At 38.8% G+C, this 24,305-nt stretch overlaps 1 protein-coding gene across 8 annotated transcripts in view; it reads left to right on the top strand.

The window, feature by feature from the left end:
* The window catches only part of ANKRD44 (ankyrin repeat domain 44), a 346,068-nt gene that overhangs the window by 202,112 nt on the left and 119,651 nt on the right, over positions 1 to 24,305 (top strand). For 5 of the 8 annotated variants that reach the window (XM_077957343.1, XM_077957342.1, XM_077957340.1 and 2 more), the window contains exons 10-13: positions 8,286 to 8,400; positions 18,194 to 18,276; positions 19,450 to 19,513; positions 21,475 to 21,543. In XM_077957343.1, coding sequence (XP_077813469.1) covers positions 8,286 to 8,400; positions 18,194 to 18,276; positions 19,450 to 19,513; positions 21,475 to 21,543 — 331 coding nt within the window. Of the gene's footprint in view, positions 1 to 8,285; positions 8,401 to 18,193; positions 18,277 to 19,395; positions 19,514 to 21,474; positions 21,544 to 24,305 lie in introns of all 8 variants that reach the window. The other 3 variants (XM_077957341.1, XM_015131897.3, XM_028830953.2) reach the window with 1 other exon arrangement.

Below are 24,305 nucleotides of genomic sequence, written 5' to 3'. Positions count from 1 at the left end.
CGCAGGTTCATCCCTGTGTGTCAGGCTGTGCTGGTCATCTCCATGACGCATCTCCCCTCTGTCCTGCTGGCATGCTTACAACAGTCCCAGGGGACTGCTGGCAGCTTTGACCTCTCCAAGAGCCATGTGGGCTGGAAGACTTCCATGTCCTCCCTTGCTAGACTTTTTTTTTTTTTTAAGACACTGTCTCACTCTGTTGCTCAGGCTGGAGTGAAATGGGATGATCTTGGCTCACTGCAACATCTGCCTCTTGGGTTCAAGCGATTCTTGTGCCTCAGCCTCCTGAGTAGCTGGGACTACAGCTGCGCCACCATGCCCAGCTAATTGTTGTACTTTTAGTAGAGATGGGGTTTCACCATATTGGCCAGGCTGGTCTCGAACTCCTGACCTCAAGTGATCTGCCCACCTTGGCCTCCCAAAATGCTGGGATAACAGGTGTGAGCCACCACACCCTGCCGTTGCTAGACTTTTGAGCTGGGGGAGACCTAAAAGAGACCCTGTCTCTTATCCTCTGTGTTCAGGGGATCTTTGTTTCAGAACCTCCCTCATTCTTGGTTGTCCTGGCATCTTGCTTATGGATTGGGTGGGGTCCAGCGGCCTGAATTGGTAAGGATATAGTGGCTATAATATATAGCCTATTATATATAATGATAAAGCTAAGTGATAATGATAAAGCCAAGTGTTCACAGTGTGCCAGGCACTTGGCTAAACACCCCTTATAAAGCCTTTCAACCACCCTATGAGAAAGAGGTACTATTATTATCTCCATTTCAAAGATGAGGAAACTGAGGCAGAGAGGTTGTCACTTGTGTCTGGATAAATGGCCAGTATGTTGTGGAATAGGGATCTGAACACAAGCAGTCTGACATCAGAGACTGAACTCTCAACCACCACTCTTATAAACATGACCTCCATAAACCAATAGTGTTTTAAAAAAAATTCCTTTTAAAATTGAATTCTGTTTACTCTGAGAGTCACTTGTATTTGAAATAGAGTTTTCCCTGTAAAAGGATGCTTTGGTATTCTCTTCTCTCAACTGACAGTTTTTTTGCATTCATAACACATGTGAGAACTGTGAATTCTTCCATTTGACATTTTTTTAAATGCCCTTGGGGAGAAGAAAAGGAAGTTCTTTTTTTACCTCCTGTTCGTTGGCTTCCTTCTGGGAAGAATCCTGGGCTGTTGCCGAGACCCTCCCTCTCCAGAAGCTCATGCACCTAGGGCCTGGTGTCAGTCCCCCCGAGTGGGACATCACCCACAGGAGCCGCTCTGTCCTCCAGGACCACATGGGCACAGCATTTGGCTCCCCGAAGCGACTAAACGTGCTACTGAGGAATGTTTTTTGTATTTATTTGTTTTGTTAAATTGCATTGGTGTTTGGACTTTGAATAGCTTTCTCTGCTTCGCTGACTGCTCTCCAGTCAGGATTACTAGTTTTCATAACTTTGTTTTTCCAGAATCATCCTGCTTTGGTAAGATAATAATGAAAAAAACAAAAAAAACCCCACTCTATTTTAGTTAGTAAGCAAAGACTAACTCTGCTATCCAATCACATTGTTTGTTGTCTGAAGCTGTGTTGTCACAGCGAGAGAGGGAAAGGAACTGAGTGAAGACACCATGTGGTGTCCGGAGGCATTTGACCTCACCATTGGCCCTAGGCACCCCCCTCAGATGTGGTCCAGCAGGTTACACAAGTTCAAAAATGATGTTTTCTTCACAGAAGCTTTAAAAATAAATAGAGTTTGAAAAGGAAGAGTCAAGTTCTAGGTTAGGATGAGTCAGTGTGAGATTTTTGACCCTTTGGCTCACAATACTTCCAAGGCAACTTAATAAGCTGACCATTCTTGTTTGTGCAGTGAAAAACTAATTTCAGATGAATGCTTAGAGAATGCTAATTAATTATCCTTTCTGACGTTCTCTGCATACATCTAAACTGGCAAATATTTATTTTCCTCACTGGTTGTCAATGATCAATCACCAATATTTAACTTGCAACCTTCAAATGACAAACAGTAAAGATATTTCATTTGCATTTCAAGCAAGTTTTAAAAATTTTCAAATGAAAATGAAAAGGTTTGTAGAGTGATTGTAAGATAGAAATGCAGTTATGTAGAGGTGCTGTTTAAATAGAAAACATGTTTTCAGATAACAAATAGAGAGTCTCTCTTTTATTTTTCCACTAAGTTATGATGTTCTCCTTATATATATATGTGTGTGTGTGTGTGTGTATATATATATGTGTGTGTATATATATATATTTTTTTTTTTTAGACGGAATCTCGCTCTGTTGCCCAGGCTGGAGTGCATCTCAGCTCACTGCAAACTCTGCCTCCCGGGTTCACTCCAGTCTCCTGCCTCAGCCTCCCAAGTAGCTGGGACTACAGGTGCCCGCCACCACGCCTGGCTAATTTTTTGTGTTTTTTAGTAGAAACGGGGTTTCACCATGTTAGCCAGGATGGTCTCGATCTCCTGACCTCATGATCTGCCTGCCTCAGCCTCCCAAAATGCTGGGATTACAGGCGTAAGCCACCACGCCTGGCCTCCTGAAATATTTTAAATGATAACAAAAGCATATATGGACAATAATTATCTTTCTTTCTTTGAGATGAAATCTTGCGTGTAGCTCAGGCTGGAGTGCAGTGGCACGATCTCAGCTCACTGGTATCTCTGCCTCCCGGGTTGAAGAAATTCTCCTGCCTCAACCTCTCAAGTAGCTGGGACTACAATCGCTTGCCACCACACCTGGCTAATTTTTGTATTTTTAGTAGAGATGGGGTTTCGCCATATTGTCCAGGCTGTTCTTGAACTCTTAGCCTCAGGTGATCTGTCCACCTTGGCCTCCCAAAGTGCTGGGATTACAGGTGTGAGCCACTGTGCCTGGCCAGTTAACTATATTTTTACAGTTTTAAACTGACTTGTAAAATGAAAGCAACGACTACAAGAAAAAACTTTTATCAGCTCAGACCCTCTATTCCACCCTTCCTGATAGTTTTCACTCTTCCCTTTCTCCACCCAATTTTTGGCATATTTGAGACTGGTAAACCTGGAGGCTCTAACACTTTTTAAGAATGGTTTGGTGACTCTTGGCTGGGAAGGATGTGGATTGATAGAGTGTTTGTCCAGATCTCTGCAGTCTGGGGATCTGTCCCATATCTCCCTGGATCAGTTTGACAGTTGGGGCTTTTAGGCAGACCACCATGGGCAGCTCTGATACGGATACGTGCACATTGAATTGCTCTGAGGTATCTATGGGAACGAGGTGGCTGCCTGTCTCCAAAGCTACCATCAAGTCATAAAATGAATTGATCTCAACTGGACACTTCTAATTCAGGCCATAGTTAACTGTCTGTTGAGTCCCTAGATGATCACAATAACTAGCTTTCTTTTATTATTTTTCCTGATTATAAGAGTAGTACATGCTCACTGTAAACTAAAATTAAGTCATGAAAGAGATTCCCTGTGGTCCCCACCAATGTGTCTCCTCAGCCCTATCCCAAGAATTTTTATTGGCAGCTTGGTGACACTTCTGGATTTTTCTATGTATTTAAGAATATATGTAAAGATATTTAATTATTACTTTACAAAAGTGATCATACTTTATTATTTGGACAATTCATTTTAAAAATAAGGCCAGATGCGATGGCTCACACTTGTAATCCCAGCACTTTGGGAGACTGAGGCAGGCAGATCGCTTGAGGTCAGCATTCAAGAGCAGCCTGACTAACATGGCGAAACCCCATCTCCACTAAAAATACAAAAATTAGCTGAACGTGATGGCATGCGCTTGTAATCCCAGCTACTCGGGAGGATGAGGCAGGAGAATCACTTGAACTGGGGAGGCAGAGGTTGCAGTGAGCCAAGATCGTGCCACTGAACTCCAGCCTGGGCAGCAAGAGCGAGAGTCTGGCTCAAAAACAAAAAACAAAAAACCAAAAAAAACCCAAAATAACAACAACAAAAAACCCCACTGTAACACAGAAACAAAGATTTGAAGAAAGATCAGTATTTCTATTCAAGTTCCCATTTATAGTTCTCTGTCCCAGGCAGTTAAAAAGGGATTCCCTTTTTGTAAACAGCTATTAAGTTACAAACCCCTAAATGGGTAAACTTATCCACAGCAAATTGATTTTCAAACAAAATTCTACACACGGAAGTCTTGAGAGTAGAGGGACGCATCCAAAATCCTGTGTGTACTAATTGGAGTTTTTGAAACAATTGTCCCCTTCACAAAGCACACACATTTTGGTAATCATTTCACTTTGTAGCAAATATTCTTATACTCTAGCCCTGCGTTTTGCCAGTACACCTGGCTAGAAAAAAGCATTGTTTGCTGAAAACAAATGTTGGGGAGTTATTAGTTATAATGGCCAATAGTAGGATTCATTGGAATGAAGGACCATATAGATGTGATGAGGACCTTATGGACGGTCTTATTACAAGGAACAGTGTCCTGGCCGGTGATGCTCTTTCCCCAGATCTGAGAAGACTCTCAATGGCTTCTTTTTGGCACAGTGCTCGAGTATACTGCTGATGGGAATGCTAATGGGCACAGCCTTTCTCAAAAGTTTGTTGCCAGTATGTATCAAGGGTCTCCATACTTTTAGTCCAGTAGTCCTACTTTTAAAAATGTTGCTGGCTGGGCGTGGTGGCTCACGCCTATAATTGCAGCACTTTGGGAGGCTGAGGCAGGTAGATCACTTGCGTTTGGGAGTTCGAAACTAGCCTGGCCAACATGGCAAACCCACATCTGTACTAAAAATACAAAACTTAGCTGAGCATGGTGGCAGGCACCTGTAATCCCAGCTACTTGGGAGGCTGAGGCAGGAAAATCATTTGAACCTGGGTAGGGGAGGTTGCAGTGAGCCAAGACTGCATCACTGCACTTTAGCCTGGCAGACAAAGCGAGACTTCATCTCAGGGGAAAAAAAAGGTTACTAAAGGAAATCATCTGAAATGTAAAGACTATTTGTAAATATGTTCATTCTTGTGTTTTTCTTAATAGCAAAGATTTGGATATGGCCTCAATGCCTATTAATTGGGGACTTGCTAAGTAAATTCTCTAGATACTGATATTATGTAGTCATTTACAATTATATTAATGAAAAAAATTAATGACATGGAAAGGTTTGTAATGTAACATTAAAGGAGAACATAGAATTAAAAAACTCTTTCTACACCAGGAACTCAACCGTGGGAAAATTCTACACACACATACACACATACACACAACTGGAAGGAAATATTCCAAAATACTAGTACTGACTATCTTGGATAATCAGTGAATTTATAGATGACTTCTGGTTTCTTCTTTATATTTCTATTTTACTGCATCTTCTAAATTTTCTACAATAAGAAAATACTTTCTCAATCAGAAATAAGGTGCTTAAAACAAATGTATCACCTCTTTCTAGATTGATTGAAGCCATTCATGTATTTCTATTTCTCAGGGTTTTATATTACTTATCCTAGCATATATAGATGTGTGTATATGGTTTAGATGTCAGTATTGTGTGTATGTTTATGGACATACACACAAACTTAGAAAAATGAGCAAAAGTCATGAAAAATAGTTTACAGAAAAAGATAAACAAATGGTCCTTCTGTAATTATGAAAAGATGTTCAACTTCCCTCATATAAGAGAACTTCCCTTATAATAAGAGAAATGCAAATGAAAGCTGCAGAGAGATTCCAGCTCTCACCCATTAGACAGCAGATATTCAAAAGCTTGATGAGGCTATAAGGAGAAGTGCTTCTCATACTGTGCTGGTTAGAGTGCAAAATTGCACAGTGCCTACAGAGAGAAATCTGGCAAAATCTAACAAAACCACATATTAATTTTCCCTTTGACCTAGATATCTCCCTTCTGAAACTTTACCTTGAAGATACATCTAACAAATATGAAGCAACATACTTATGAGATTATTCACTGCAGCATTCCAGATAATAGCAAAATGTTATTTACAACCTAAATGCTTATCCATAGGACATGAATGTACTAAACTAGTACGACTGTGCAATGGAAAACAATAAAACTGTACAAAAATCAGGAAGATCTCCAATAAGTCATCTTTAGAAGTGAGTTATAGGATATACTGTTAAGTAGGGGGGAACTTCCTTTTTTTTTTTTTTTTTTTTTTTGCAAAGAGAAGCACAGAAGCATAAACTAAAACTAATGAAAATGATTACTATAGGATGTGTATGAGGGTGAAGAGGAAGGGATAAGAATGAGTAAGCCTTTTCAAAAATATTTTAACTTTTGAAATGTAAGTATTTTACATATTATTAAAATATGTAATAATATTTTATTATTAAAATAAAATAAAACCCAGTGAAAAAATTTGAAAGCAAACAGAATCAAATGAACCTAATTTATATTGATAATATAAGCACACAGTAAAAAATTCAGATAAATTTTGAACAAAGTACTCCCTACATATGCTAAAAATTATTGTGGAAAAGTCTGTTGGGAAATCAGATATCTGCACAGTCTCAAAGTATCACCCCACAGATTGCTGGTTAATTACAAAGGGGAAAAGATATTTTTGCAGTAAGTGTACTGGCAGACACCACCTTAACCAATTAAAAAAAAAAAGCCTTGTTTTTAATTGTGGTAAAATATATATGACATAAAATTTATCATTTTAACGATTTTTAAGTGTACAGTTCAGTGGTATCCAGTGTATTCCCACTGTTGTACAACCATCACCGCCATCCATTTTCAGAACTCTTTCTTTTCCCAAACTGAAAGTTGGTACCCATTGCAAGTAGTCAAACTTTGCATCGCCTGGTAATGTGTGTGCTAAGAAAATGCAGTGGGAAGCACGCATCTGCTCTGGGCATTATTGCCAAAATGTTTAGCCTGAATCTAATAATGAAAAAACCAAAAGACAACTCCAGAATGCAGAGCGTCTGACACAACTCGTGGTTTGGCCTCCAATAATATCAACGACATGAGAAACTTAAAAAAAAAAAAAAAAAAAAAAAAAAGCCAGGAGGATTGTCTTGGATTAACGGAAACAAAGAGACGTGACAACCGAGTGCTATCAGGGTATTTTATTGGATCCTGGATTAAAACAAGATAACTGTTATAAAGCACATTTTGGGGACAGTCTGAGAAATTGGAATATGCACTAATATTACATAAAATTATTTTATGAATGTTAAATTTCTTGGGTAAAATGATGGAATTGTGGTTATGTGCAAAAATGTCTTCGTTCTTAGGAAAAACATACTTAGTGGTAAAATGTTATGATATCTAACTTCTTAAATGGTTCCTCAGATAAATGAATGATGAATAGACCATTGTACATATACACACACACACAAAGGGAAGAGGAAAAAAGAAATTTAGTGAAATAAAAACTGGGGGAAGAGAAGGCAAAATAAAACATAATGACAATATTACTAAAAGAAGTATGGATGATTATTGTCATAGTTTTTATAAATATAGGCATTTTCAGTCTATTGTATATGCTTTTACTCATTTTAGTCATAATATTAAAATATTATAAGCTAGATCATCAAATTACATGAAATCATTTCCTGAACTCTCCATCCCCTTTGGTTCTTATGTTATAGGTCTTTAATTCAGGAGGGACAATTAAAATTAAACATGTCTTCAGAATTACACTTTATGGGATTTGAATACATTGTTCATTCAGAGCAGGTGTTTAGTTGTGAGATTTGGATCCTTAACTAAGACAATATGGAAAGATTTCTCAAAAGCATTTCTTTTTATTTTTCTTTTCTTTTCTTTTTTTTTTTTTTTTTTTTTTTTGAGATGGAGTCTCACTTTGTCACCCAGGCTGGAGTGCAGTGGCGCAATCTTGGCTCACTGCAACCTCCGCCTCCCAGGCCCAAGGGATTCTGCTGCCTCAGCCTCCTGAGTAGCTGGAATTCCAGGCATGCACCACCACGCCCAGCTAATTTTTGTATTTTTGGTAGAGACAGGGTTTCACCATGTTGGTCAGGCTGGTCTGAAACTCCTGACCTCATGATCCACCCACCTCAGCCTCCCAAAGTGCTGGGATTACAGGTGTGAGCCACCAAGCCCAGCCTCAAAAGCATTTCTAATAGACTTCTGTCTACGCAGATCTACTACTACTACTACTGCTTCAGAGGGTGACTTGTCCCCTTTAAAAGCATTCTTGTACTTCAAAGCAAAGATGCACAACGGGAATAGGAAAGAAATCAACATTTGGTTGATACAAGAGACTAACTGAGAACGTAGCACCTGAATCAACCTGAATCCTTGCGTTATCCTGTATTAAAATATCTTTTTCAGGAGGTGAAATTGACTGTGTGGATAAGGATGGCAACACTCCTCTCCATGTGGCTGCAAGATACGGTCATGAGCTTTTGATTAACACCTTAATAACCAGCGGAGCTGACACAGCCAAGTAGGTTACCGCAAAAATACGGTGGAATAATTGCCTCAAGTGGGAATACTGCTGAAAAGATTCTTCCATGCAGTAGATAGTTCCTATTTATCCAGCTTAAGGTGGATCTGTACCATTATACTAAATACAAATTACATTTTAAATAAATTAAGTGCCTTTTAATGACAGAGGCAAAGAAGAACCAATTTTATTTTTTAGCTTCATCCAAATGAGGTCTATTTCAGTGGTTTTGATTAAGGAAACTTGAAGTTTATTCCCAACTTTTCTTTCTAATATTCTTCTGTCCTTCCCAATGCTTAATATTAAACAGGAAAAGTAAAACATAACTGAGCCAATTCAAAATTTATTCAGAGTGCTTACTCAGCTTTTCTGTTATAGAGTACAATTGAGTCAATCTGCTATGTAGGGAAGGGGGAACCTGACTTCATTTTGAACTTCAATTCCACAAAAATACATAAAGCATCTATGCTGGGTGCTATGGGAGATTTCAGAAGATGTAAGTTATCTAGTTTCAAGGAGCTCATAATTTTGTTCAGGGCCCAAGACCCACTTAAGTCAAAGAACTGTGCAACATCATATATCATAAAGTTCTAAATGAAGCAGACTTAAGTGGCAAATGTTTGGTGTAGACAATCTGTGTCACAGAATATAGACAGGGAGGAGAGAGCTCAAAGGTGGCCAGTGTTTTCTGAAAAGGCTTCAAGGAGAAGATGAATTTTAGCTAGGCTTTAGGGGCTGAGAATTATCTGAGTACAGCTAAGGGTGGCAGCCATCCCAAGCAGGGAGGAAAGCGGGAACAAAAGAGGCAAAGACTCCACACCAGGGAAGAGCTTGGCCTGACAGAGTAGAGAATGTGGTGATGCTATGCGCCACCCAGGGGCAGGACCCAGGGTGGTTGGGAGCCCAGGCTTTGGTGGGTGCTCCCTTGAGGCCAATCCAAGCTGCTTCCCTTGTGAGCAGTGTGACTTTAAGCCCCTTGCCTCATTGGAAAAATTGTAGTAATACTAAGACTTATCTATAGGTTTGTTATGAAGATTAAATGACTTAATTACTAGTAAAGCTCTTTGGTATCTGGTAAGATCTATATGAGTTCTACAAATACATCTGCTAAGGTTATTAAAAAGATAACCCATGTTAAAAGCTCTTTGAACAGTGCCTGGCACATAGTCAGCTATCAATATATGTTAGCTATTATTTTATTATTTAATAATAGGTAGTAGAACTAAATTAAAGAGGGCCTTCAATCCCTGAATAAAGAGTTTAGCCTTGATCACAGAGACTGTGTATAACAGTAACTGAATTTTTAGAGGAAAAACCATATGAGGGCAGTGTATCTTAGGAATTTTGTTTTATTTGTCAGTTTTGTGCAACACAGTTGAAAGTCTTATACGAGAATGAGCTAAAATTGAAATGGTTTGGGGAAAATGTAGTGGGATCATGAAATCAGATTCACAGAGGGCCAGGTATTCTGGACTTAAAATGAATTTTGTGAAGCACTCTGGTAGATTGGCAGGATATAATGGTTTATCTTCATCAGTCCAATATTAAGTTGAACTGGGTTCCAAACACCTCCCAGTCTAGCAATAGAGATAAGAACAAACACAAATGACTGTGTATTGTGAAGTTTGTTAAGACGGATGTTTGTCCCAGGCTGTGGGAACAGAGTGAGAGAGAGAGACACTAATTTTCTGGATCCCTGAGAAGAGACAATGTTGTAACAAAAGGAAGGATATGTAGGAGTTTGCTAGATGGACAGAATCATGGGGTAGAAAGAGAAATGGGAGCAAGAAAGAATATCCCAAGAAGAGGGAACAGTCGTTATAAAGACATAAACATGTGAACATGTTAAAAGCACATTTCTAAAGCTGGGTCATTGGATGTTTGGTGGGTGGAGTGGAAAGAAATGAGGTGGAAAGGCTGGAAGAGCCACATCTCAAAGGACTTTGCAAGTCCTGCTAAGGAATTAGATTCCATTCTGAGTCATTCGGAAGCTGTTAAAGAATTATAAGTGGGTGTAGAACAGGTTGTGTCTAATGATCCCATTTGTGTGTAAGAAGATCCCTCTGATAGCAGTCCAGACATACTGGAGGCGGTCCAGACGTATTGGAGGCAGTCCAGGCTAGAAACGCTTGGCAGCCTCTTGCAGATGTCCAGGGAAGAAAAGATGAGGTCTTGGGCTAAAGATGAGGCTGAGGGATGACAGAAGAGGAGAATGCTGACAAATAGTATTAGCAGTGGGATGTCTTTTTACAGAAGAGAGGGGAATCTGCTGTGAGCCAAAAGAACTTTTTAGTTGGGATGTTGTAAGTTAAAATAAGCCTCTCAGTTTTGTGGAAAGAGCTCTACACTAAGATTCAGGATGCTCTTACCAGGTTCTGGAGTTCCCAACCAGATTGTGGATGTCCAAAGCTAGAGACTGCAATAAATGCTCAGTGTTAATTAAGCAGAAAAAAAATTTAGGCACCAACTGATTTTACCTGTAATGTGTTAATATTTTCAGTGGTATTTTTTTCAGCTTTGGGTTACTTGGGAAATTTTAGCCAAACAATTACGAATGTCTGATTTTCTTCTAGACTTGAATCCATTTTAGGAATAAAAATAAGCTGGACCCAATAGTTACTTTAAATTTTTCCGTAAAAACCATTTAATTCAATATGATTGAAATTCATTTCCTTGTAATTATTTTGCTTTCAATTTATGGAAACACAGACCATGTAGCAAAAATGCCTTAAAAATAGCATTGTTGTTCAAGTAGCCTTTTCTTCCATTGTCTCTGCTATGTCCTAGGGACACAGATAAGGGAAACATTGTCTCAGCCTCAAAGAGCCATGTCTGCTTTCTTTGTCACAATGAATCTGGGGATGCGACATGCTACCTTCAGTGACAATGGTTCCTTAGGGCAGTGATTGTATGTGTGTGTGTAAGTGCCTTTGTGTGTTTGTGTGTGGGGGAGAATGGAAACCACCCTAGGGCAAAATAACAAAATGAAGGGAAGAGTAATTGGAGAAGATTAAATTTGCCAAAAGCCTTTCAGAAAATCACTGTTCTCTGGGTTCCTTATAGAATTATTAAAAAGGAGAAAAATAGGCCTTTCATAAATAAGTGAAAAAACAAATAGCATTTGTGGAAAGAACCCATCTTCATTCATAAGCAATATAGCCAAACGTATTTAAATTAACTCTGTATGACAAGTTTTATCATTATTACTTTCTTACGAATTTATTTGAATCTAAAGTAAACGTCAGCCCTTGACTAGAATGTTCTTTGTTATTCTTTTTGCTTCTCTGAACTTTAAGTCAGAGTCACTTCCTATGGTTTGACTCAGTGCTCATGCAACTTTACATAGTGTCAAAGCCGTTTGGTTTATCTTCTTTAATTTTGTTAGTTTGGGGATTGTCTCCAGGATTTTAATTTGCCTATTTGCTTACCAATTATGCATTCTTTTTCTGCCTCAACTGCAACAGAATTAGGGGTATGATAGTTTATAGATAGCTGGCTCTGACATTCATTCATTCATTAAATATTGGTTGAGGGCCTAAGTGGTACCTACGATGCCAGGTTCTGGGATTATAGAGGTCCCTGCCCTTGAGGAATTTATAATCTCCTGGGAGCAAGATTTAAACAAGCAATACAATCATGCACGCTAAGTGTAATGCCAGAGCAGTTGCTGGGTGCCACTGGGATGTGTGAAAACATATCTAAGATGTGGAACTCAGTCTCGCAAGACTAGAGAAGCAAGATGTAAAGGTTAACCAAGACTGAAGGGTGACTAGCAGTTAGCTCATAGTAGCAAGAGTCTTTTAGATCCTCAGTATATACTTGTTTTTATTATAATAATACATAAATATGTATAAATGTAAACTAGATAAACTCCTTAGGCTTTTGACACTAACAAATTAATATATTTAAAAATTACAAAATACATGCAAACAGAAACCAACACCATTCATGTTAACTGTACAATTTAGTAGTAGCAAACATTATGACTGCTTCCCTCTGGGCACTGCTTTGAGGGGTTACATTTAACTTTCACCATAACCTCATGGGGTAAGTGCTATGATTATTCCCATCTTAAATGGGAATGTGTAAATGAGGCACAGAGAGGTTCAGTTACCTGCTCAAGGTCACAGAGCCAGTAAGGGGTAGAAATGGGACTCATCTTCGGTCCATTGGATCTGGACCCTCAGCTCCTGAGCACGTGGCTTGCTGCCCCTACATAACAGATGATGTGATAGTTCACATTTTGCCAAAGTGAAATCACCATTTGTGTAGGATTATGGTCCTGGTGGCTGAGGTGCAGGCTCTTTAGAGTTCAGTGTACACTTCAAGAATGGAGGTTTTGCAGTGGCTTAAAGTGGTGGAACAGTGGACTTGGCATGCAGCACAGAACCCCTTATTCAAACTACTGCCAAATTTTGTTTATATGGAAGGCTCAGGTACTGCATTATCGTTGGGCCTCCCTAGGTTCAGTCTTGTCACTTGTCTATTGAGCCCATCTTTATTCTTTTCTCACTGGCCCATGCCAGTACTACACTAACACCAGTGTGATCCTCAGTACAAACATGGGCACTGAAATTAGGCAGAGGTATGTGGTAATAAAGGGCCACTCCGATGAGCCAAAAAAATGCTTTTATGCCAGTTGTTTTAGATTATCATGAAAAGGAAAATACAGGTTAAAGATTCTCACCGAGAACTCTTGAGATCCCAAAGATATTTCCAGTGCTTCAGAGATGCACTGATTAATTGGAGAAATAATGGGAGAAGCAGGAGAGAAAGATAAGAGAGTTTCAGATAGAGGGACTGGTATGTGCAAAGGCCTGGGGGCAGGACAGAGCCTGGCACTTAGAGGAATGGAAACAAGTTTATTGAGATTCTAGAATATGCAGATTAGACAACAGCCAGATAGAGAAGGGGCCTCTCCAGCCACTTTAGAGTGTTTAAACTTGATTCAAAAGGAACCACTGAAAACATCTGTTCATTGCAAATAACAAGGACCAGGTCTCATGGCTGTCACTTAAGGGTGCATAATAAATACTTGGAATTGCATAGATAAAATTCATAAGAAATTGGTTTGTTTAGTTGGACTGATCATTTGGGTAAAAAATCAAAATCATCCTATTCTAAATTTAGGAAATGTTTTTGTCTCACCCACTCAGTGAGCAAAGCTAAAACAACCCCACTTTGCTGGGACACTTGTGAGGTAAATATTATAAAGAATTTAGACACACAGAAAGATAACAGAAATGTTAACTGATCATGATTCATTCTTGGCTTTTAAGGAATCATACACCTGATTTTAAGGAAGTACAACCTGATTACAACTTCAAAACTCATCTACTGCTGATGACCAGTTAAGCTTATATGGATTGCAAGGGCAACAATCATACTAACATGTGTGGTAAAGGATTTCCATGTGACTGATGCTCCCTTTTAGCACTATGTGAACATTATCTCAATGGGTCCCTAACAGTTGCTCCATGATAGAGTCACTGTAATTATCTTATTTTTCCGAGGAGGGAACCATTATGCACTCGCCAAAGATGAAGTAGATAGCAAGTGGCAAAATGAGGACTCAAACCCCAAGTTTCTGACTCTGTCACTTTAATCATATGTTCTTTACCCACATGGCCTAAAGAAGGCGGCTCTGGAAAAGACTGGATGTAGGGAGGGCAGCCACGTCTCCCTGATGCCAAGGGGAAAGCTTCAAAGACCCAAAATTCTAATCGTGTAAAGGCTCTTTCTTCACTTCTAATAGCTCTCTGCAAGACAGGCCTGCAGACCTCATTGATTCTGAAATAACTGGGTAGGAGATGCCAACTAACAGCTAAATTAGAACTAGCTAATATAAATGTGTTCCATTAATTTAATGACTGGTCAAATAAATGTGGCAATTTAACCGGAATTGTTCTCCTCTTCCATGTAACTTATGCATTGTTAACTTTGGTGTGATTTGGCACCTCCATTCTTGATCTTCCTTGACGTATACCTGATGAAGTAAGAGTGATGCTTCTTAATTGGCTAAGACAGCCAAGTTCTGATTTTCCTGCTAAAGGTTTTATAATCTTTCCTTTATGATAAGTCTTATTTTATAAAAATAAAGTAGTAATTTTATTTTGAAATACATAAATCATTTCTGAATTGATTCAGGGACACTGAATTCTGCTTTTCTTTCCAATCTTGGCTTGAAACTTAGTTTTACTATTTGAACCATAGTTTCATACACAAGTGCAAATGCCAATAGTATTTGAGTCTACATGAATCTATTTTCAAATCCTGCACTGAAGTAGTAACTTTTTATTCACTGTGGAGTAAAAAATATATATCAAACATAATTTTTACTAGACCTTTTAAATTAGAGTGGTTCTATCTCTCTTATCTTCTCAGGTTTGTAAGGAGCAGTGAAAAAAAATCAGGGAATGTAGAATGTGATGAATTATACAAAGATGGGTTTTAAGTGGCAAGATTGATTGGAAATATTGATAATGAGGTTTATGGAATATATCATATTGTTTCTGTTATACTATCACTTATACTTTTTGTTTGTCCCAAGTGGTTTCTTATAGAGTTTGATGCTATTTCCTCAAATTCATTTGCTTGTATTGTTTTACATAAAGATATATATGGAACTTTATAAACTATATTGTATATATATTATGTGTATATATATTTTTATTTTTGGGTGTGTATGAACATATTTGTGTGTGTGTGTGTGTTTGTATGTATGTATGCATTTAAAGAATGAGAAAGGCTCAAAGAAATCTTGAGAAATCCAGTCCTTGATTCCAGGCACATTCTTTCAGGAATGAAAATATTCTATCCATTTTCCTTTTCTAAATGTCCAGATATATTTAATCACATATTTTTGCCTTAAATTCCCAAAACAAATAAAACGATTAGGTAAAATCACATTAGCTTTAGCTTCCATTTAATAAGGAGGTTTTAAAACATGTTGTGCATTAAAAAAAAAAAAAAAAAAGAATGTTTCTCTCGAATCAGGAGGGAACAATATAAATAATAGCATAAGTAGAAAAGCTTCTCTCCTATGCCCCAACTCCCTCTCCCTTTTCAGAACGTCAAGGTCATCACTGATGCAGTTGCATTTCAGGATTTTTTTTTTGGTAAATGATGAGAGAGGCAATTACAAGCAGTTCTTCTCCACATGACGCTGCCTGGAAGACGAGCAAATTGCATCACTTGATGGATGCCAGCTATTATACACACTGGGCTGGAATCTCCATATAGGGAAAGGAAAACAAACAGAGGGAAGACTGAACAAAACCACCTTTAAATAGGAAGAAGCTATTATGGAAAGAGAAAACAGTGGCTAATTGCTGACAGAATTGAATTTTGCAAAACACTGAATACCATGAAATGTCTGTGAATGTGTATATCCTTTTACACAGTCACACACACATCACCATAATAATTTTTGGGATGGTAAATAAAATGTATGTACCCAAAGCTTAACAAATTCAAATCATACGTTTTCTTTATGAAGCATGGAGTCTGAAAATGGGCCACTTTGTGCCAGAGAGGAGACTTAGGCATTTAATGCTGCAGGGTGTAAACAGATACAGTCCCATACTTGTTTGTATTAAGTAGAAGGTTTTAAAAAGCTGAAATGTATTATTTGATTAAAATGAGGTGTTATGAGAAGTGGTCACTAACATTATAGATGCTTGTAAGTACACAGGAGCCACCTGGTGATGCTGTTTGTTATGAACCACAATTCAGCACATGGCTTTGGGTCCTTGTTGAAGAAGATGTAGTAGGGAAGACGAGGAGGATTTAATCCCGAAGGCAAAAAAGTGCTGCCATCAGAAGGCTGCCTGTCCCTTAAGAGGTCATCCTGGGGACTGTGTCTTAGTGGGGGGTCAGTCTATAAAGTCCTTTTCTAGATTCTCTCGTTAATACTACTAGGTTTATGAAGCAAAGTAATGTTTGTTACCCCCAATTGTGTTTTTGTGACTGGTATTGTGATGTGGGTTAATGTGCAACATAAAAATTTATTAGGAAGATGAAGTTTGATCAGCAAAAGGCAAACATTAGTTTTTATTCTCATCCAAAACTTTATTCTCAACAATGTAGCCATGATTAACCCCTAGCAAAGTGCTTGGGACATAATACAACAATAATATTTGTTTATCAAATCAAGACATAAAACAAGGGCTGAGCGTGGTGGCTCATGCTTGTAATCATAGCACTTTGGGAGGCCAAGGTAGGTAGATTGCTTGAGCCCCGGAGTTCAAGACCAGCCTGGACAACATGGCAAAACCCTGTCTCTACAAAATACACCAAAAAATTAGGTGGGTATAGTGATGTGTGCCTGTGGTGGTCCAAGCTACTCAGGAGGCTGATGTGAGAGGCTCACCTGAGCCCAGGGAGGTCAAAGCTGTAGTGAGCTGTGATTACACTGAAGCAGAATATTTCCCTGACCACTTTGTGGTACTTGTGACAGGGGTACCTTGTTTACTCAGCCTGCCACTCTCAACTCCTCGCTGGAAGGAACCCGTGAGCGAATGAGCATGGGAACTGGAGTGAATGAGTGCTGGAACCAGCTGGCTGCTTTGGCACTGGCAGGAATGAACTCTGTGCAGGCCCTGCAGCGGCATCCAGGCGGGGGTGCCTGCAACTCCCAAAGCCCCCGAGGGCATGTTACAGTGCTCTTTGAACTCTGCCGTCCATGGTTGGGTTAAGTGTTAACAGCTCAGTGGGTCCTTTGCCTTTTTGCATGAGGCAGCTGGCCTCCCCCAGCGAGGGCAAAGGGCCAATGTGACAGCCTTTTATATCTGCACTTGTGGCTCCTGAGTTCTCGTTTGGCATCCAGGAAAAATGAGGTCTCACGAACAAATCGAGGGATGATAAATGCAGGGGATTTTATTGCCGATGAAAGTGACTCTCAGTGGGAAGGGGAGCTGAAAAGGGGACGGGATGGGTAGATAATTCCCTGAAGTCCAGCTGTCTCTGGCCAGATGTCCTCCGAAGTTATGCCATCAAGCTGTCTCTCTGAAATCAAGCTGCTTCTCTCTGACATTCAGCCATAGTCCTGTCTACTAGCTGAGTCTGGGGTTTTTATAGACACAGGATTCGGTGGAGGAGGGCCATGGGTGGTTTAGGAAAAGGCAACATTTGAGTGGGAAAACAGGGATATAAGTTCTCACTTTGGGGCACAGTTTCAGGCTTTTCAGCTTGAGTATGGGGTTTTGCTCAGAACCTGCCCTTTTCTGCCTAGAATTTCTCTGCCCCCTGCTTCTATCATTGTATCAGCACCACTGCACTCCAACCTGGGTGACAGAGTGAGACTCTGTCTCAAAAAAAAAAAAAAAAAAAAGTAGAAAAAAAAGAAAGAAAGGAAACAGGTTGCTTTTCAAACTTGAGTTTGTTTTGCTCAGTATTGTTATCTCCAGCCCTTAGCATAGTCTATGATGCTTAGAAAGTGTTGAATAGATGAATGAGAGAATGAGACATACAATTGCCAAGGTGAAAGAAAATGAGAGGAAAATTAATTTTAAATTTAAAGAGTCATGCTTTATGTGAAACAGATTTTTTTTTAAATATACATTCCTATGGCAATGGGCTTTTAATTATGGTTTTGATTCAGGCATTTATTATTTTAAGATAGAAACTGGTTGCATAATTATTTATTGAATGGAAGAATTACCGAATTATTTCAGCCAAGACTCCCTACACAAGGTGTTGTTAATTTTCATCAGAGAATCTAGAAAGGTAATTGTCCTTCCGCACTTATCTTGAGATCTGTTGCCGTGAGCGCCTCTGTTTTCTTACTCCTCAGGTGTGGAATCCATAGCATGTTCCCTTTACATTTAGCTGCCCTAAATGCTCACTCTGACTGCTGCAGAAAGTTGTTATCATCAGGTAAGTAAAACCATTAGCAGAAATGAGGCTTAATGTGTCCTGTACATGAGTCAATGGCTTCAGGTGTCTGGTCAGAGTGAGTGGCTGCCTGTGCTTCATGTCATTACCTGACTTGTCAGGATGAGTTGTGTTCCTCAACTAACTGCATGTGACAGCTCCCAACAATCCTTGGTGTTAAAGCTGTTTGAATGTCATTATTCCTGCCCCAGAATAAGAGTCTTGCCTGCTTTTCACGTTAAAGCTTGGGTGTTCTAGGGTGAAAAGAAGCAGGGATGGCCAGAGTTTATAGAAAAGTTACGTCACAGAAGAAGGAAAAGTCTTTGAGGTTTAAAATGATGGATTAGCATTTAATATTTTTCAACAAAGGAAAAAGGTTAAATACCCTGCATCTGGTGGTAGAAAACGTCATGTTACTTTCCCACTCTCTGGGCATTGAAAAATCACTATGGCTGATTTCCTCCAACTAGGTTTAATTTCGATTTTTTAAATATGAGACTATTTGGAGCCAAGAGATTGTTTCTGGTTTGGAGCTTTGCTAATCTTTCTTATCACTACCTCTGCCAACTGTCATATATTAAGAAATTCCTGGGCTTTCAAAAGTGGTAGAGGTCTGCAAGGCAAAGATTGTTTATGAATTAATTCATCAGATATCCCAGAGGCATTTTTTTTCCTTTAAGTACTTTACCTATGGCTGATTCTGCTTTCACTGCTGTTGGCATGTTTAGAAAATAATCCCTGCATGCAAGCATGTTTCCCAACTCTTAAACCAACTGAAAGGTTGAAATATACTTCAGAAAATGTCTATTCCAGCATGCTAAGATTATTCCTTTGCCTCCATGTTTTGTCCATGAGTTCTATCTGCCTGTCGATTGCCCTACTTATCTCAAATTGGTTTCATAAATTTCTATCCTGGGATTAAAAAATGGGGCTGTGGTTCACCCAGGGCTGAATGTTAAAATAAATCCTTCTTGACTTCACGGTTCTTCCTATAAAATTGACAAGCTTGAGCAGTTACCATTCGTTTCCATGACAACCTCTTTCTGACTACAATTGCTTGCATTCTGGTTTTTCTACTAACTGATTTTTCTGTCTCTGCAATGTTTCTTGTGGTTTAACTAGGACAAAAGTATAGCATAGTATCCTTGTTTAGTAATGAGCACGTGCTGTCTGCAGGCTTTGAAATAGACACCCCAGATAAATTTGGAAGAACGTGCCTTCATGCTGCTGCTGCAGGAGGGTGAGTAGTTAGCAATTCTAGTTAATTTATGACTTAATTACTAATTCATCTTTATCGACTTAAGTTGTCTGTGAATCAAAGGCAATTTCCTTAGTAAAATAAGTAAGAATTATTTCTACCAACGATCAAATATCTCTGTGTTATATTTCCCCACATCACGTGCATTTTGTTTCACCAAAGAAAAATTATTAGCCCATCTCAAATAACAAATAGTTTTTTTTGTTTTCTTCTTTCTCTTTTCTTTCTTTTCTTTTTTTAAATTATAGATTTTCAGGCTATAGAATACATATCTGTTACTCCATATACCAAAAGAAAATAATTTGAAATTTGTTCCTAGGTTTTTCCTCTTTTGTTGCTGGTATGTGGGTGATAATCAAAAGAATCAAGGATTGAATTAATTTATGTTCATTTATAGACATTTTTTCATTATTTCAAATATGATTTTTAGTCTTTTAATGATTAAATGTGAACATAGGTCAAGAAAACCCAAAAGACAGGCAATTCTTACCTTTTTTTTAAGTTGTAAAGAGAATTTTTCCTCAGCTACTTTCTTTTCACATACCAGTGGTAAGATTGAAGCTCTGATCAATATGTTATTGATACATGTGACCACACATGGACTAAACATGGCATCTCTTGGATGACCTTGTTTGGGGAAGATGTTGGTTCTTAATCAGGTTCCTGGTCCTTAAGGAACAGCAATGCTTCTCCATTTGTCATTTGTATATTACCAAAGTCATTACCTATTTATCAGAGGTGGATAAATGGTGACACTTTAGGGCTCCTTATTTACGTGAGTCCCTTCTGAATTCTTATAACTAGATTTGTAGTCATAATTTTGTATTATTTTTTAAAAAGACCCCTTCCCCCACCTCAGCCCCCACACTGTATGAGCTTCATGAGCCACACAAGTTGGATCTGCTACTGCCTTTGATCCTTTGGCATCATTCAGTAAGAGACAGGTGCTTTATATCAGCTGGGGTGCTATACCAACACATACTTATCTTAAAAAGTTCTTATATGTTATGATTGAAAGAGCTATTTCTCTGAGAAGGTAGCTATAAAGGGTGGGTGTAGGATGAGGAGAGCCCTACTCAGGTTTATCATTGAGATGATTTTTCTTATTTAAATTATAGTAATAATTCCAGGCCACTTCTAGCATCCTAAGTTTAGAACAATGATGGACAATTGTCTCTTTTTTATGCTCACATTTAAAAAATATCACACCTGTACAGAAAGTGACAACATAGAATTCCAGATTCATGTCTGAAATTCTATTAGAATTACTATTTAGCTACATGCCCTTTAATAGGAAAAAATCACTTTGATGGGTCCTTTTCTCTCTACTAAATATGATTTATTGCTTCTGCAAATGATAAAGAAGCTATGGAAGATCACTGTGCTCCATGACATCATTTTCAACCTTGGTTCTGCACATTTATTTGCGTAAATTACAAAGACAGGGAAATACAGTTGTTTTATTTTCCATTAAGGAGTGTCTGGGTTGAAAGTAGTTATCATAGTGAATTCATTCTGCTGTGATAGAAGGTAACGCCCATCCACTCTGGCTCATTGTTTAAAGGTGACATGAAATTATTATAGGTTTAAGTGGTTGTTTCATAAACTCTTGATGGTTTTGAAAAAGAATTTTAGGATAAATGATGAAACCATCACCGGAGGGTTTAATCGTGTAATAATCATTAAATTTCTTAGTCATGGAATTGAAAATGTTCCACCAAGCTCTTTAATCTATTGATTCATTAGCTTTGAAAAAGGAATCATAGGAACTTTAGATCCTTACCATATGTCATTACTCTAATATGTTCAGGTTTTTATTAGCCGAATTTAGACCGGGAGCTATCTTTTCATCTTGTCCTGCACTCTGCAGAAAATAGCTCTTGCTGAAGATAGGCCAGTAATTGATCTCTTCCATCTTAATGATGTTTTCCCTGTCTTTCTAGTAATGTGGAATGTATAAAACTCTTGCAAAGCAGCGGAGCAGATTTCCATAAAAAGGACAAGTGTGGGAGGTATGTAATCAGAGAGTTCTGCTTCAAGTGCTTAAATAAAAGGAAGTAGGAGTGGTCTATCTGGTAATCAAGTGATGTTGAAATGGTAAACTGGGAAGTTAGCCGGGGGGATTCCATCCTCCTCGGAAGGAAGTCCTTTCTCATAGAGGTTGCCAACAAAGCAAATAACAAGCCACAAAGAAAGCATCTCCACTCACAGCTGCTGTTTAGATGTGCCAATTGTCTCTCTTTTTTTTTCAGTTAAAAGACAAAACAAAACTCCTACATGGATATAGTTTGGAAAATCCTGTTTCTAGCAGAGTGGAATACATAAGTCCTACTCATAAGATCTAGAATATTTTATTATATGTATTGAACATTTCATCTTGGGATGAATTTTCAGCCATGTTTAAAACATTAAGTACACATGTTTAAAACATTAAGTGCATACACACCACCAATGGGTCATAGAACTCTTCTTACTTTAATGATCCTTTATATAAGTAAATGATGCCATGATGCTAGCTGGTACGTGGATATATATTTTTCATGTATATACATATGTATAATTTTTTTTTCCCATTGTATCTCTTTACCCTTCCTTTCTACATGTACCCTCCTTCTCTGGGGTTGCCACAAATTTCTCCTCTTACCAACTTGTCTAAGGCAACTCCTACCCGCCCTCAGATTTATGTCAGTGACACCTCCTTGTGCACCGATGGGCGTGCACCGATGGGCATGCCCCTCTTCTCTGCTCCTCTAGCACCCTAATCATTCATGACTGCAAAGTACCTCATGCTGTTCTTGTGGACTCTGACTCCTTGTCTCTCTCCCTGTTACGGGAAAGGGCTCCCCATCCAGACCCCAAGAGAGGGTTCTTGGATCTTGCGCAAGAAAGAATTCAGGGCGAGTCCATAGAGTAAAGTGAAAGCAAGTTTATTAAGAAAGTAAAGAAATGAAAGAATGGCTACTCCATAGACAGAGTAGCTCCAAGGGCTGCTGGTGGCCCATTTTTATAGTTACTTCTTGATTATATGCTAAACAAGGGGTGGATTATTCATGCCTCCCCTTTTTACACCATATAGGGTAATTTCCTGATGTTGCCATGGCATTTGTAAACTGTCATGGCGCTGGTGAGAGTGTAGCAGTGAGGACAACCAGAGGTCATTCCTGTTGCCATCTTGATTTTGGTGGGTTTTGACCGGCTTCTTTACTGCAACCTGTTTCATCAGCAAGGTCTTTATGACCTATAACTTGTGCTGACCTCCTGTCTTATCTTATGACTTAGAATGCCTAAGCATCTGGGAATGCAGCCCAGTAGGTCTCAGCCTCATCTTACCCAGCCCTTATTCAAGATGGAGTTGCTATGGTTCACATGTCTCTGACATCCCCACCTGACTGTGAGCCTCCTCAGGACAAGAACTGGGTATCATTTTCTCTCTATCTTTGGGCCCTGTCGTGAGGTTCTTACCTAGTAATTTTCAGTCTATTTAAAACATATGCAATCCAATATGTAAAATATTTAAAATTTCCTTCTCTTGAACTAAAGATGAGAAAAATCAATTAGTGAGAGAGCCCATAAATTGACTATAAAATATGAAATAGTTATACTTGAAAATTGATCATTTGTTTATTATTCTTTGACTATCAGCTGGTCATACCAGAAAAACTGCTGCACAATTGAGAGTTAAAAATAAGTAATGTACAGCAAATTACTTTATATTTCTGTAGTCTTGCCCTTTACAAGGTGCTTGTGTTTTCTGATACTAACTCTATGAGGTATGTGGGGATGCTGTTACCCCTTTTAGTAGATGAGAAAGCTGAGCCCAAATAAACTAAATGATTTATACGTGTACACAGAATTTTAGACCTAGCAGGACCTTAGAGTGTTTATATTTGGGCTCTGTCATGAGGTTGTTACCTGATAATTTTCAGTCTAATTAAAACATGTGTAATCCAATAGGTAAAATATTTAAAATTTCTTTTTTTTTGAACTAAAGAGGAGAAAAATCAACTAGTAAGAGAGAAACTAAATGATTTGCACATATACACAGAATTTTAGACCTAGAAGGACCTTAGGTAGGGCACAGTAGCTCAAAAGTTCTTATTGAAATAAGGGTGAAGAAGTCAAGATCCAGAGAGGGGATGTGATTTGGGCCAGCTTGCACATCTGCCAATGCCAGAACCCAGGGCTTCTGATTCGGATTCGGATTGTGCATTGTTCTTCCCATTAACCAACATCCCTACCCTCAAGGAGCTTGCAGTTCAGTGGGGAGGATGAGACAATACACCAGTGCTAAAATCAAGGCAGTATGTGATGAGAACTCAAGAGAGACCCAGAGAGTAGCTAAGCCATCTCAGACAAAATAAAGAGAACTAGCCCCTGGAACAAGATGATGAGTGGGGTTTTGATGGGTGGAAGTGATTCATGAATGGGCATTCCTGGGGGTAAACCAACCTGGACAAAGGTTGGGGGGAAGTGTGAACATGATCCAGAAAGCCTCAAGTCATCCGCTTTGGTTATTCTAATGGGTACATCTAGGGGAGAGAGATACCCCATCAAAAGGAGATTGGGACCAGTTTTGGAAGGTCTACAATTCTAGGCTGAGGAATCAAGTCTTTGGTTAGTAGAGAGAACCAAAGGTTTTAGAACACGATTGTTATATGTGGGTATTGCACCTTAAAAAAAATTCTTCATTTATACTAACTAGAAATTATGGACACTTGGTTAGAGCTAAGGAAGCCAATAGGATGGGCTGGCAATGGTCCAAAAAAGCAATAAT

The sequence above is a fragment of the Macaca mulatta genome, chromosome 12, assembly GCF_049350105.2.
Source record: "Macaca mulatta isolate MMU2019108-1 chromosome 12, T2T-MMU8v2.0, whole genome shotgun sequence".
Classification (NCBI taxonomy): Eukaryota; Metazoa; Chordata; class Mammalia; order Primates; family Cercopithecidae; genus Macaca; species Macaca mulatta.
This window is presented reverse-complemented; position numbering and strand designations above follow the sequence as displayed.